General features: G+C 33.7%; 1 protein-coding gene across 1 annotated transcript in view; it reads left to right on the plus strand.

Annotated features, from left to right (window-relative positions):
- The window catches only part of LOC106457645 (prolactin-releasing peptide receptor-like), a 30,323-nt gene extending 23,800 nt beyond the window's left edge, over window positions 1-6,523 (plus strand). The window contains exon 2 of the mRNA XM_022383643.1: window positions 2,323-6,523. Within this exon, the coding sequence (XP_022239351.1) occupies window positions 2,477-3,721 (1,245 nt within the window). The 5' untranslated portion in view covers window positions 2,323-2,476 and the 3' untranslated portion in view covers window positions 3,722-6,523. The remainder of the gene's footprint in view (window positions 1-2,322) is intronic.
- The last annotated feature ends 8,666 nt before the right edge of the window (window positions 6,524-15,189 follow it).

The raw sequence follows: 15,189 nt of genomic DNA on the forward strand, positions 1-15,189 counted from the left end.
TTCCCGTGGTTGACTTACATTGTAGAAGTGCATTCAATCATACTTTATTATATCTTCATCTTTACAGACATTTTATGCAAACTGAAACTTTGTAACAAACGTGTCTAAATTACTAAAACTACTTAGATTAAAATCTAAATCTGTGTATATTCGACGTGTGTTTTCCTTATAACCTTGATCTGCAGCTGGCTAATATTCACACTATTTGTAAGAATTAGATTCAATTGGTATGTCTATGATAAATATTAAATGTATTTCTTTAACGATTTTAATTACAAAGTTTCGTTGTTTATAACTTCTTTACCAAAAGTGCTGGGTATCTCTATCATAAACAGATTCAACTAACGTTAATTATCATTACTCCATTACGTTTAATGTTTTTGTGCTGTTCTACATTAGTAGGTATATGTGTATATGATCTAAATAGGTAACGCTCGCATAACATACTACCGTTATAAATAAACATACGTGTTATCTATACCACAGTTTAGTGACACACCGTGTCTTACTCAAACACCACGTTCTTTGCAGTTACTACTTTATTGTTGCTGGCTGGACAGATATGCGGGGAACAGTATAATGAAAGAGCGATATCAGTACAGCTAATTTGTTTTTATTTGAACATTCAAAAGAAAACTTTGCATACGCTGTATGTACCAGAAGACGTTATTTTCTTAGACTACTGGACTTGCTATACCTTATTAGTAAGCACGTCGTGGAATTGCTATGAAATATTATAAGGTTAGTATTACATGTACTACTCGAACTAACTGGTTCAAACATTACATAGAGAAATGTAAGTTAGTATTATATGCACTATTCGAAATAATTGGTTCAACACTACATAAAGAAATGTAAGTTAGTATTACATGTACTACTCGAACTAACTGGTTCAAACATTATATAGAGAAATGTAAGTTAGTATTACATGCACTACTCGAACTAACTGGTTCAAACACTACATAGAGAAATGTAAGTTAGTATTACATGTACTACTCGAACTAACTGGTTCAAACATTACATAGAGAAATGTAAGTTAGTATTATATGCACTATTCGAAATAACTGGTTCAACACTACATAGAGAAATGTAAGTTAGTATTACATTTACTATTCGAACTAACTGGTTCAAACACTACATATAGAAATTTAAGAAACATAAAAACTGAACACATATTTCACTATTTTCAGCAAAGTTACAAAATATCTATTTTCAATAAACATTTCATCGTATTAAAAGTACCTGCAGTAGGTAAATGACAAATAACTCCAAGAAATATAATGATTTTTATTGCTTTCATTTCTAGCTTTATACTTCCAAAACGTAATCTTATACAGAAATCTTAATATGTCGACAGTGCCACCTTTTCCACTGCTTAAAAAGAACGATGATAAATAATAATTTCACTAGATTAATCACTTTTTTTTTCATAATATTGTATTTTTAAAACACGACCCCATTCGTCTACTCCCCTTAATAGACAATAGACCGCTTGTGTGATGCTATTGATTTTGTTCAGGCAACTTACTCTGAGAGCGAGTGATTACACAGCTCGCAGCTTTAGTGTTATCATAAGCTAAGTGACTGACAGACTACTTAGTTGTCTTAAAGATAGGATGTTATCCGAAAAATACCCATAATTCTTTAACTTACGTGATCACATACTCTCGTTATCAGAGCAAAAATATACAGAAAATTCGTGAATGGATATCTGTGAATAACTACCAGGATCTTAAGTAAGAAATAAGTATAAATACGTGTAAAGTGGTTGTTCTGTTCTGTTAATTATTAGCAGGAAGTTATGGTTTAATCTTCACTTTATTAGAACTATACTATTAATTTAATTAGTGCATACTCCGACAACTGTTGGTTAAATTATTTGGGATTGTGATGCTCGAAACAATCTTTAATATAGCAAAAAAAATTATATGAAGAACAAATTACCTGTTAAATAATAAATAAAAACTATGATTATATTTCTTAAAATATCTTACTTATTTTTATTGAGTTTGCGAATCAAGAATATTATTATTTTGTTGTTTGTCATATGCTGCTCTAAGAATTTTGTGTTCTTAAGCTTTTGTGTCATTTGAGTACTATGTCTTAACATATAGGTACACTTACCAGACTCATGTTTGTAAGTGTACTTAACATATAGGTACACTTATACGCTTGAGTCTGGTGTCTTCAGGAACCGAAATTGCATCCACAGATGCAAAACTTATACAATTTTAAAAATATATGTATCGTTGTCAAATACTTATTCGTCATAATATTTCTTTTTTTTCTAAATCGTGCTAAAATATTTTTTTCTCTCAACAGGTTCAAGCTAACACATGGCATTAGCACTGATGCAGTGTGTGCACATTTACTACTCTGGAAGAAAATGGCTACCTTAAATCTACGCATCTAGTGGCTAAAGCTTTTTCTAGAAGGCTACCTCAACAATTCCTAAAATACTTTCATACATTAAATCATGTCATATTCTAATTTGAAAGGGATTATTCTTGACAGTTTCGCGTTATTCGCCGAATTTCAGAATGTTACTCTATATAGAAATAATAGTTTCTTTGAAAACTACACTCAATCTTTTCAAACTCCAACAACACATGATTACATAACCACCATACCTGGAGTGCGAGTTTTCTTTTATTGTCTATATATTATCATCTTTATCACTGGAATTTGTGGAAACGTCTTAGTGTGTTATGTAGTGTTTCGAAACAAGTCAATGCAGACAGTGACAAACATTTTCATCACTAACCTAGCGCTTTCTGATATCCTTCTATGTACATTTGCTGTCACTTTTACACCGCTCTACATATTTTTACGTCAGTGGATCTTTGGAAGAGTCTTTTGTCATCTGTTACCCTACGTTCAAGGCGTTAGTGTCTACATATCGGCGATTACTCTCATGTCCATCGCTATTGATCGGTTTTTCGTCATTATTTATCCATTCAAGTCACGCCTGAAGGTGAAGTACTGTTTGATGATCGTTGTTATCATTTGGATTACAGCAGCTCTACTGACTCTACCTTACGGGATCTTTATTAGCTTAACCGTTCTAAAGGGACGATTATATTGCGATGAAGAATGGCCCCACGAAGCTAGTAGAAGAGCTTTTGGTTTATGTACATCAGTACTGCAATTTGTGGTTCCTTTTATTATTATAAGTATCTGCTACTTGAAAGTCTGTAGTAAACTTCGGGACCGCGCCAGGACCAAACCAGGAACAAAATCCTTAAGAAAAGAAGAATGGGAACGAGAAAGAACCAGAAAAACCAACCGGATGTTGATAGCTATGGTGGTTATCTTTGGTGTTTCCTGGCTTCCGCTTAACATGTACAATTTAGTGGTGGACTTTCACATCCCAGCACTCTCTTGGGAATACCTTTCTCTTTTCTTTGTTCTTTCACATTCTGTTGCGATGGGCTCTACCTGTTACAATCCGTTTCTTTACGCTTGGCTAAACGACAACTTCCGGAAAGAATTCAAGATGGTCTTGCCGTGTTTCAAGGTCCAGCCAACAACTAGGATGATCAACAGCGCCAAGCACGACCGTACTTGCAACGGTCACGACACGGTACAGGAAACGTTGATGCTCCGTGCCAACTCTTTAAAGCGGGAAGTTCGACAAGAAAAAACAACGTCAGTAAAGTATATGACGGAGACAGATACAGTGAAATTGCAAATTGTGAGTAATGAAGATGAGGTTATTTAGTAGAAATTTGTAACGTATGCGATCTGCAATACCATAAAATTGCTAGGATCGTGCATCTTTTTGACCTTTTTTTTTCGTATGTCATCATTATGCTGCAATGTGTGTGATATGAAACACATATGTTTTCATAAATTGGGACGATAGAGGACACTTTCCAAAGGATTCATGGTTTGTCATAAGAGCTTCAATATCTATTTTCATAAAAAAATGTGATAAACATATTAATCCTCATTCCATCCGTTCCTTAACATGTTACTGCTTATAAAAAAATCATACCGTCTAGAGTCCTTGGCATTTTCTAATTAAATCTTATTGCTGATAATGCTCAAGATAGCATAATGGCACTGTGACGAGTGTGTATGATGAAATACAGCCGAAGTTATTCTTGTAATACGATGGTGATCTTGTGAGCATTAATTACCATTCTATTGTCAGTATATTCAATACGAATGTTTAAACGTAATACAGCCGAAGTTATTCTTGTAATACGATGGTGATCTTGTGAGCATTAATTACCATTCTATTGTCAGTATATTCAATACGAATGTTTAAACGTAATACAGCCGAAGTTATTCTTGTAATACGATGGTGATCTCGTGAGCATTAATTAACATTCTATTGTCAGTATATTCAATACGAATGTTTAAACGTTATCAGTTTAGTATCATTGTAACTTTACTGTTTGATCGAATAGGTAAACCTGACCTCTCACTTTTCACAAACGTGTTATTCAATCTGCATCTCTACATTTACCATCATCATTCTGATTAACGTGCCAGTGTTGTTATTATTATAAAAAAAACGTAAGCGAGTATACAAACACGGATATTAGTAATTGTCATGTGACCCTTGACATTATTGTCCAACTAAATTCTAGGAGTCTACGATACTTATGTTACTTGATATCAAGATGGAACATTAAATCAGAAGACTACTATAGCTATTACCAATGTTATATTGACAACATCTAAAACGTCACTTTAAATGGACATACAACTTCCTTACCATGACAAAGTCACCAGAACGTCGTCAATGAAGAAATGGAAGAATATTGTATTCGCTACTGCTGTCGCTATAATGGTTATTCACTGTTGTATACTTGTGTGTAGCAAAAACGTGGCCCAAAAATATCGAGATTTATAAAATCATCGGAAGGATCGGTTTTTAATATTATTTAAGTCGATCATGAAGTCTACTTTACAAGTAAAATGCTGTGTATATATATAGAATATCTTGTAGAGAGAGTCCGTGTTAATAAATTGAATCCAGAAACCGGTTTTACAGTAAGTGGCGTTTAGAGGCAAGTCTTGAGGACAGTACCAACGTTAGCAAACTGAAGCCCAAAGCGCACTTTTCTAGAAGATAGTGTTCATAGGAATTTCCTGAGAATAATACCAGTGTCACTTAAGTTACTTCTGAAGTTTAAACTTCAATAAAATGGTATATACAATAATGTTTTGAGTAAGGAACCATGTTTTATGTAACTCAAAGTTGAAATTTGATTTCCAGGAAAACCAACTTTCTAGAAATAGGTTTAGTGCTCGGACAAGTTCCCTGAAGCCTGCTTTCCACCGATTCTAAAAAGGGCAAAATCTTGAGAAACTGATCTAATGTTGGTTAACAAAATACTGGATCCTCCTTTAGTAGATGAAGTTCTGAAAAGAATGGTGGAACTGTTTCGTTGAGTTGAACAAATTATTACAATGACACTGTTGCGTTAATGTAAATAAGCTCTTTTTAGACGTACTCAGTTTTCAATGGATGTAAACTCAAACTTGATGAGCTGAATCTGACTTGTCTTCCTGACAAATCTATGGGATTTGGAAAACACTTAACATTTCCTTTTACTGCTTGATGTTTTTCTGAAAGTTATGTATAAAACCCTATTTTTCATCACACTTTATCAGTACTGAAATGATATTACAATGACAAAAAATTAGCATCTCCATTGCCAGGAAGAGTGTGAATGTGTGCTTCTGTCTGGCTAATAGGTGAGTTCTTATTTATCTGATAGTTTTTTATGGATTTTTATATTTCCATGTGTCTGTTACCTAATAGCCAGATAAGGATTACACATGGGGCTGCACAGTTTTCCTAAACGATGGAGTATTGTTTTAGTTTGCTTCACTAAAATCAACGCTATAAATATTCTTATATTTTTCTACATTAAAAATGGTACAATATTGTGTTATAACAGGTCAAAGATTCTTTATGCTACCCATATTTATGTACATATTATTTAGTGCAAGAAAAAAATAAATGTACATATGTATGCGTAATCAAAATCTTGTCCTATATGTAAAATTTTGTCAAGTTCTTTTTGTGTTAAACTATACATGTATAGATTAAGATATATAAACGCTTGTGTGATGATCTTTATTATACTATATATTATATCACAAATTCCTTAGTAACGTAATGAGAGGCTTGAGTAACAAATCTCATTTTATGTTTGTGTTTGAAATTTCATGTAATTTGTGGCTTAGTAAACTTATGCTTGACTCATTATAAGAGTAGCCTTAGAGTATTGGGTTAATAAATTAAAGAGTATATTGCTGGCTGAAGATCATGGCTCGTTCGGTTCGATAACGTATAAAATGTTCGATAACTATATGTAAAACTAAACTTTGAAGGTGAAATTATTACATGTATAAAAAAATATATTTTAAATTTCTGGATGTGTTTACATGGTGTTGACGTGTAAAGGTAAATAATTGATGGAATTTGATGTTTTTAATAATGTGCTTATGTTATTTAATTTATTTGATGTACGTTTTGTGGTTACATGTGGTGTAGTGTCAGTGGAAATAAAAACAAATAAAAACAATGAGATGATTTTTCGTTTTTTACCTTATCTACAACAAAATTTATATATGCATTTATTTATTTGCATAATCAATACAAATTTTTACACAAAAATGTATCGATTGCTTAACATAGAAATTGCTTTTTACAATCACTGACAAACTGTCATATATTCACGGCAAGGAAGGTTCGATTTACTCACGAATTAACAACTTTTAAAGGCAGGTGATGATGTTATTTCGTGTTACTTTATTTACAAAGGTTCAAACAGTATGCCACAGATGAATGTAAAGTATTGGTATTCATGGGAAGAACTTGTGTATACATACACGATATAAAAACAAAGCCACATTAAGGGAGACCTAGAGAGAGTTTAATTCTTCCTTATGTTTGATACCTTGTTCGAGAGGTGCAATCGTCACACCTAACCTTTCTTACGTTTTCAACATTAGATAGAATCAACAGTAGCAAAATGTTTTTGCACTGACTTAGATTTTTTAGAATTTAGTGATAAAAATTAAAATGTTCATTCATTTGACGCTTTTTACATTTCGAAAAATGAATGTTTATCATGCTAGACAGCACTTTCGAACGATCTGAGTGTTTTCTTAATGTTGGGCTAACAATTCCTGGTTCTTTCTAATAGTTTCTTGTGAAGTAGATCGTGATTATGTAGCAGTTTATAATCTTACCCGTCGCACATTAACATTTCGTGACATTATGGTGTCTTATACGAGTTTTTATCAATGCTAATCTATTTGCAATATCTTTATATCTGAGTTACTAATCTTCTTTGTAGAATATCCTTGGTGGGTCATATCACAAGATTAGAGGTAACAAGGTACTTCTGGCAGGCAATATAGATATCTGTGTGTATGTGTGCATTTGTGAACAACCGAAGAAAATGTAAAATCTTAGTAAAAGACAAAAGAGGCCTAACACATCTGACAAATCCAAATTTGTTTTTTCGCAAATGTTGAATAGATAAAACTGGTGTGAGAAAGTGCATTAATAGCAACGCATATATTTCAGTTTTAATATAATAAGTGTTTGTTACTTACAATTTGCGCATAGACAGAGAACGTTCAGTCGTGGCGACATGGGGTGTAATGACGTAATGAGGTTCCAAGATCATTTTTATATAACGTACTCAACATCTGTAGCACGTGATTATGTTGGTATAGTTATACTAGTACCTTTATTCATGTGATTTACATCTCTTTGAATGCACCATAAATCATAAAAAAATGTTGAAATTTGTTGTCATATTTGGCTTAAACTTTAAAGTTTTTCAAACTTATTTAAATTATTAACTTTAGAAACTTCTAAAGCAAAAGAAAATGGATTGTATCATGGAAAAAAAATGTTTAAATTGTACAAGGGGTAAGTTCGGGAAGGTCAGCCTTCTCTCGCATATGGAGGTTCGGTGGGCCTTCCACCAGAAACATATTGAAGCTATGGGATCAAAATTGTGTATATTGATGCATTTCTGAATTATTTTCATGGTGGTATTCCTCCTTTAAAAAGGCATGTTTATACACATGAATTTATGCATCGATGAATGAAAATCGGCTACAGGAAAAAAAAAAGCAAGTTACCCTACGGTATTCAAAAACATTTTAATCAAACAAGTGCCGTTAATATCAATTAAAGTGATTTTATATATCAGAGGTGACGACAAAGGGACCATTCATTTAGTTGAACGGTATTTACTGCAAAACAATGCGCTTTTTTGATGTCCATGAATTTCTCAAGGGCCATCTCATAGTCAAATTCAAATTTGTATGAATAAGAGCGAAAAAAACTGAATATTTCGTGTCCAGTTGTTGTCCTTAAACAGTTTGGGATGCGTATCATAGCTGATAAATACCTCTATGCTGACCCATTGATGGGTCAGCGTTAAGTTTACGACAAACAAACAAACCTCTCTGCTGTCAAATACACAGTAGTATCATGCAGATATGAGACACATTATGAAACAAGTCGGAAGGTGTCATGGCAACAGAATCTATTAGGGTCTCAGGAATCATTTACCATCGAACGATCCATCTTCGAAGTCCCCCAATATTCATTCGGATATTCCCGTAAAATTTCATCTTCGTTTTGGTGAGAGATCCTGAATCCTGACTGGGATGAGAGATTGAGCTTTAAATCGTCCCTCTGGTGTTATAAGTCTGTCGGTAATTTGTCCATCTAGAAGATCTATAAAGGGATAATATAATGTTCTTTTGTAACAGTCTGATGTGTTGTCAGTTGGTACGTTGACACAATGTTGTTGGCGACCCACAAATCATGATCGTCGGACAGCCACATCGTTGATATTGACTGCTCTGTCACACAATTGAGTCCAAACATCTTTATTCTCTTGTTCTGCCGATAAGATCCTTATCACAACTTATGCCTCTCGTGCCGCTTCCACAATATTCACAATTTTAAGCTGCATCATTTTGAAGAGTTGCACTGTTGATTGCAACTAAACTTAAGATAAAGAACATTTACAAGATGTTATTCAAGTGTGTTTGCGCCTTGTCATCACTGTTGTCTGCAAGTGTGGACAAAGAGTCAACCACTACATCAAAGCTCTATAAAAGTGCATGTGAAGCGTCTGCTCGTGCTGACCACCTATTTTTACATAGCACTTGCAACTTAGCTCTTCAAGTTAGTGAGGGGTGACTAAAAGGCTTTCTTTGAATTGTTGAGACCATTTGAAAAATATGTACTTGGTATATGGTACTGGTATCTTGCATGATTACCATCATGTTACGCTCTAAAGGTTCACCTGAAGCATGTACAATTGCCAGATTCAGGCAATGTGCATGGCAGTGCACGTAAACTGCAGCTGGTATCGGTGTCTGTACAGTGTACACCATGTCGATGTCCACGTACCTTGAAAGCCCCGTCATATCTTTGATCTATCATTTTATTGACGTTTATTCCAGGAAATTTTAGAGATTCCCTAAATGTGTCAGCAAGTGCCTAATCAGTGGGTTTTGTGACAAACCTCGTCGTAGGAGAAAAGGTTTTAGGTTTTGTGAAAACTGCCAGTAGCTCACAGAAAGAAACTTGTTTGGTAGTCAATTTATCGACCACTTCATCGGCAATAATGAAAAACAAGGAGACTGGTTACATTTCTCAACGCTGCCATTTCTTATATTTTCTCCTAGTATGTTGATAATTTAATTTTGAACAATATACAATGTGTATTTTGTTCTCGAAGGTGCATTCTGTACATTATCTGCATTCTATAGAATCTGATTCGAAGTAAATTAAAAAATTGCAAGAAAACTACTGTCCTGTGGAGAGTTTCGTTTACTATAGAGTGTGTTTGTAAGATATTCTGTAGGATTCGGTTGTTTCTTTGAACGACTTCCTCGTGATATCATCTCATCTGTCTCTTCTCTTCTGTCTGTCGTCCAACAAACTTTCAACTATCGCAGTGTATTTATGGTGATCATATGGTGATCAGATTCTTCCCTCAAATTACGTTACAGTAACTCGCTAATGTTTTTAGTTGCTTATAGAAGACCTAGTAAACGGTTTTTTTTCGTTCATTTGTTCAAAACAGGTAACATAATGCACAGTAAACCTCATTTTTAGAGTACCGCATCTACTTATATTTCCTGAGGAACTCCCGATTAAGTTCACACTGTTTACTTCCAAACCATCCGAAAAAAAAAGGTTATTCAAAATTATGTTCACAGAGTTCTCAAGAAGTTCTTACTTATAATTTAACAAAAATATGCAATCAAATGTTGGTTAAAAAATTGTTAGACTTTCCATTTAACGAAACGTACTGATTTACTGGTAGACGAAGTCACAGAAAAAGACCGCCGCCGAGGTAACTTTATCAGTAAACTTAACATCTCGTCGAGTTGTTTTTTTTCTGAATTTCGCGCAAAGCCGTCCCTAATTTAGCAGTGTAAGACTAGAGGGAAGGCAGCTAGTCATCACCACCCACCGCCAACTCTTGGGCTACTCTTTTACCAATGAATAGTGGGATTGACCGTCACATTATAACGCCCCCACGGCTGAAAGGGCAAGCATGTTTGGTGTGACGGGGATTCGAACCCGCGACCCTCAGATTGCGAGTCGAGTTGGATGCGCGCTTTATATCAAATGTGCAATGATGGGCAAAAAAGATGAACGTCTTAGATCACTTTATCACTGAGACCATTTTAATCATATTGACATGTGCAATTTGTGCAATGTTACTTTGCACTGAAATTAGGTGAAAATTAAGAATTTAGAAAATTCGCTCGACACTTGAAATATATCTGTATAGTTCCATTTACTGTACTATTATTTGATTAGCTTTTCCGTTCAATATTCTCAGATAATGCTAATGCATATGGCTTGATAGTTTCCAACAAATATCGTTACCATGTCGCTCTCAAACTTGATTTCTAATCTGTATGCATTTTAAATATATAGAAAGGAGCAAAAGCAAATTTATATTGTAACAAACAATGAGTCTGGGAGAGGGGGGTTAAGTATACAGGAAAAGTTGGGGGGATAACTAATAAGAGGATTTAGAGAAGAAGTAGTGAGAGATAGAAAACAGCTTTCTTGTATTGAAGTCCCCAGCGGTACGGCGGTATGTCTGCAGACTTACAACGCTAGAAACCGGGTTTCGATACCCGTGGTGGGCAGAGCACAGATAGCCCACTGTGTAGATCTGCGCTTAACTACACACAATCAAATTTGTATTGAAACTTAGACTACTTAGATTAGTCTCTACTACAAGATTTTGTACGTGTACGGAAATTCATAATCATTGTTAGATGACTTCAAAACTGTATATTTTGCTTCTGTCGATTTCAAGTCGAGAATGGCTATGTCCAGCTTTCCTGTGCCTTGTGTTGATTCAGGAGTTTTACTTTTAGAGGCAACGTCATTTTTGAGATCATGTTGCTTTGTCTTGTGTTTTAGATACAGCATCACTCCCTGAGGATCCCAGTGCAGTTTGTTTTGTAAATAGTTTTGTTGAATTTTTGGGGAGACATTTTGGGATAACAACTTGATTTTAACAGGTTGTGTATGTTTGTTATGTCAGCAAATTCCGTGATGGAAACCTAACCGTATTGACAAGGCAGAATCTCGATGTGAAACTTTATTTGTGCTAGTGTAGAATAGATGTCGAAAGTAAGAACAAGCCATAGTTATTCTATTTCTGTGGCTCTAAATTTTTATCACTGCAAATAAAATGAAACTTGTGAATTATATAAAAGAGGTGTGTTGATTTTCTACGATGTAAAGTAAAATAATGATTTTTTGTTGCAAAAATTATGTGTAGGCATGTGTCTTTTGGACTAACTCTAAATACGCCACTGAATTCTTCAAGTGAAACCTCGAATACGTACGTACACACACACACACACGCATATATATGTATACATAATATCAATAAATATATACATAGTTCTAAAATAAATGATTCTGGCTGAAATTGATTTTCATAAATACACATTTTAGAGTAATGAAATTATACTATTTCTAATTTTGAACTGTGTTTGCGATTAGTAAACACATTTAAGCCACCAACACAGCCTAATTACATTAGCTCAATAGTAATTTAAAGTTTAACAACAATAACTGACAACAAAAACACTGACCATACAAATATTTTAACTGTAATTACTTACTATATATTATGATAAGGACATAAGCTAGGTGTTACAAGGCGGGAAAACACTTGTATTGCCCGAATTTGCTAGAGCATAAAACACAAATATATTCAAAGTTTGCAGCGCACTTCATTATAACTGATATCCAACATGTCGTTTGGAAGGCCTCATTTTCTTGCTGTATTAGGTGTAGTTGCAACAGTAACCTGTGCTTAGTAATACAGCGGTGTGTCAAAAGGAGTTCCGTTCGTATAACGTTAATCCCATCAATATTCTTATTGAGCATTCTCATTAAACTTAAATCCTAGCTTCCACTAGAGAATTGTTAACTGCGACTGAAAAGCTCTGTGAGTAAGATATTGGTCAATAATGTATACGAACTGAAATGCCAGTAGAATCAGTTTTGTAACGAAATTTGAGGCTTTACAAGGATAATACACGTTTGGTGTTCGTTTTTACGTTTAGCGCTATAATAAAATAAAAAAAATAAATATAGTTCAAAGTACCAAAGACAACAAAGAATACAATTTAGATAGGTGCGATTGTGATCAATATTTGATTTTACAATAATTTTAATCAGCAATCTCTGTCCATAAACGTATTTATGTAAGAAGATAGTTTACAGATGAGATCGAACATCCTATTTACTCTAGATGTCGTCTCTATGTACCCTTCCATTCCAAAAGAAGAAAGTATAAACTCAGTTATGAACCTTATTAGATCACCTACCACTTCTACTACCAATGATATCCCTAAAGAACTCATAGAAAATTTTCTCATATTTTTTCTCAACAACAGTTACTTTAAATTCAATTCAACTCTCTATAAACAAATCAAACGTATTGCAAAATGAGCAACAAAATTGCTATTGTTTTCGCCGCTATCTTTATGCATTTCGTTGAATCATCAGCTCTTACTCGGTGAATTTTTGAAACTAATCTTCAACTAGCTAGGTGGTACAGATGTATGGACGACATTTTCGGTATATAGAATCACGGACTCTCTTTTGGAATTATAATCAACGCCCCGACATAAAGCTCATACTTACCCGGACTGATGACGTACGTATATTCCCAACAAAGTGTTAATTGAACCCATTATTCTACACTATAACTTACACCATCCACCAGCTACCAAACGGGATGTCATCATCGGTCAACTTAATAGGACTAAAAAAAATCTGTGTTATGACTTTAATTTGTCCTTGGTGTTAGTCACGAAATTACAAGTAAAATACAGTTTTATTGCAGACATGTGATCCTCACAGCAACTCCAAATAAACCAATCATGTAGAGATCAGCTCATATACATCAGTACAAGTACATTCTGCACCAGCTATTAATCAGATCCAAACAGGAATTCCTTAACTTAGTTTATTTCATAACAAATTGTGCGGATGCAAATAGAGTCCATTCCTTGACTCACAGTTTTATCTTGCCTGACCAATTAACTTTTTTTATATACATAAGTTAAGTAAGGGTGGTTTGTACATAATTGTTGTTTTTGCAAAGTTGCACAATGTGCTATCTGCGCTGCATCCATCGCTTGGAATAGAATCCTGAATATTAGGGTTCCAAGTCCATCAACTTTTCGCTAACATACTGGTAGGAGTGAATAGTTTACATCGAACACGCATCTTAATATATTAGTAGAGCTGTTAAATAACTTAGATCTCTAATGAATGTCTTTAGAAATTAATGACAAGTTGTAACTAGTTCAGTTCAGAACTGAAATGTTCCTATTATTATTTGACTGTAGTAAATATTAAATACTGATAAGTGATATATGAATAACTTTTAAAATTTGGACAAGTTGCCAAAAAAGGGAGTGAAGGCGTTTGTATTTTCATTTTGTGTGTGTGCAGTATTTCTTATTTTCCGAGTTACACATCAGTAAAAACTTAAGTGTATAAACTTGCGGTAAGAGTTTCAGTTTGGCTGTTCCTTATAATTTTTCTTTTTATATAAACATTACACATCACTTTTCCTATTAAATAACAGTGGAAAGTTTATTCAAAAGTTCTACGGTAAAAAAATATTTTCGAAATAGTTACAGTAAAAATACTTTTTTATTGATCATTTATAGTTGGTATCATTTCTGAAGTGCGGTTACGATACAAATACAGTCAAGAGCACTAGAGGCTTGTTTGCAGTATTTTTCATCACTGTTTTATGATGAAACTTTAATAGTGTATGTAACAGCTCTTTCCGATGCACAATGCCACCCAGTGACACAGCGATATGTCTGCAGACTTACAACATTAGAAACCGGGTTTCGATACTCGTGGTGGGCAGAGCACCGATAGCCCATTGTGTGGATTTGTGCTTAACTACAAACAACAATCGATGAACAATATCATGCCTAGCCCTGAAATATGATTTCTAATATAAATTGTACAGATTTATCAATAAGTATCAATGCTGCTATTTATCTTTCTTTAAGTTCGATGTATAAGATATGTTGCAATAAGAAACAATCACACTTTGAAACAGCTCATACAGAATAAGATGAAATAAACCGAAAAGAAATGTTAAGCATTTAAAATCAATTTTGTACAATTCCTTAAAACATCTGTTTTTAAAGCATTATTCAACAATATATATTTTTCCTATATAATATCCGCAGAATTTTTAGCATTTGTGAATAGTTCTAATAAGATATGCACTAAACTGTAGAGTTTATGAAAATAAGTAACAATACCGCTACGAATGAAATGCTTATTACAATTAATAATTATTTTGTAATATCATTAGCTAATTTAAATATTTGTTTGAATTCTACTAAACGCATTCTGAATTAAAGACAATTCTAACAACACACATATGTTGTATTAAACACAATTTTAACAACACGCCTATATTGTATTAAACATAATTTTAACAGTACGTATGTTACATGATATAAATAGGGCAACATTGTCCAATAAACTTTATTTAAAAATATAGACAAAACAATGTTTACTTTACACAATAAAATTTACAAAAATTAAAAAATGACCCTACATGTTTCGGTCAATGCAGTGTTCATGTCACACCGGTG

This window comes from Limulus polyphemus, unplaced genomic scaffold, assembly GCF_000517525.1.
Source record: "Limulus polyphemus unplaced genomic scaffold, Limulus_polyphemus-2.1.2 Scaffold356, whole genome shotgun sequence".
NCBI classification, from domain to species: Eukaryota; Metazoa; Arthropoda; class Merostomata; order Xiphosura; family Limulidae; genus Limulus; species Limulus polyphemus.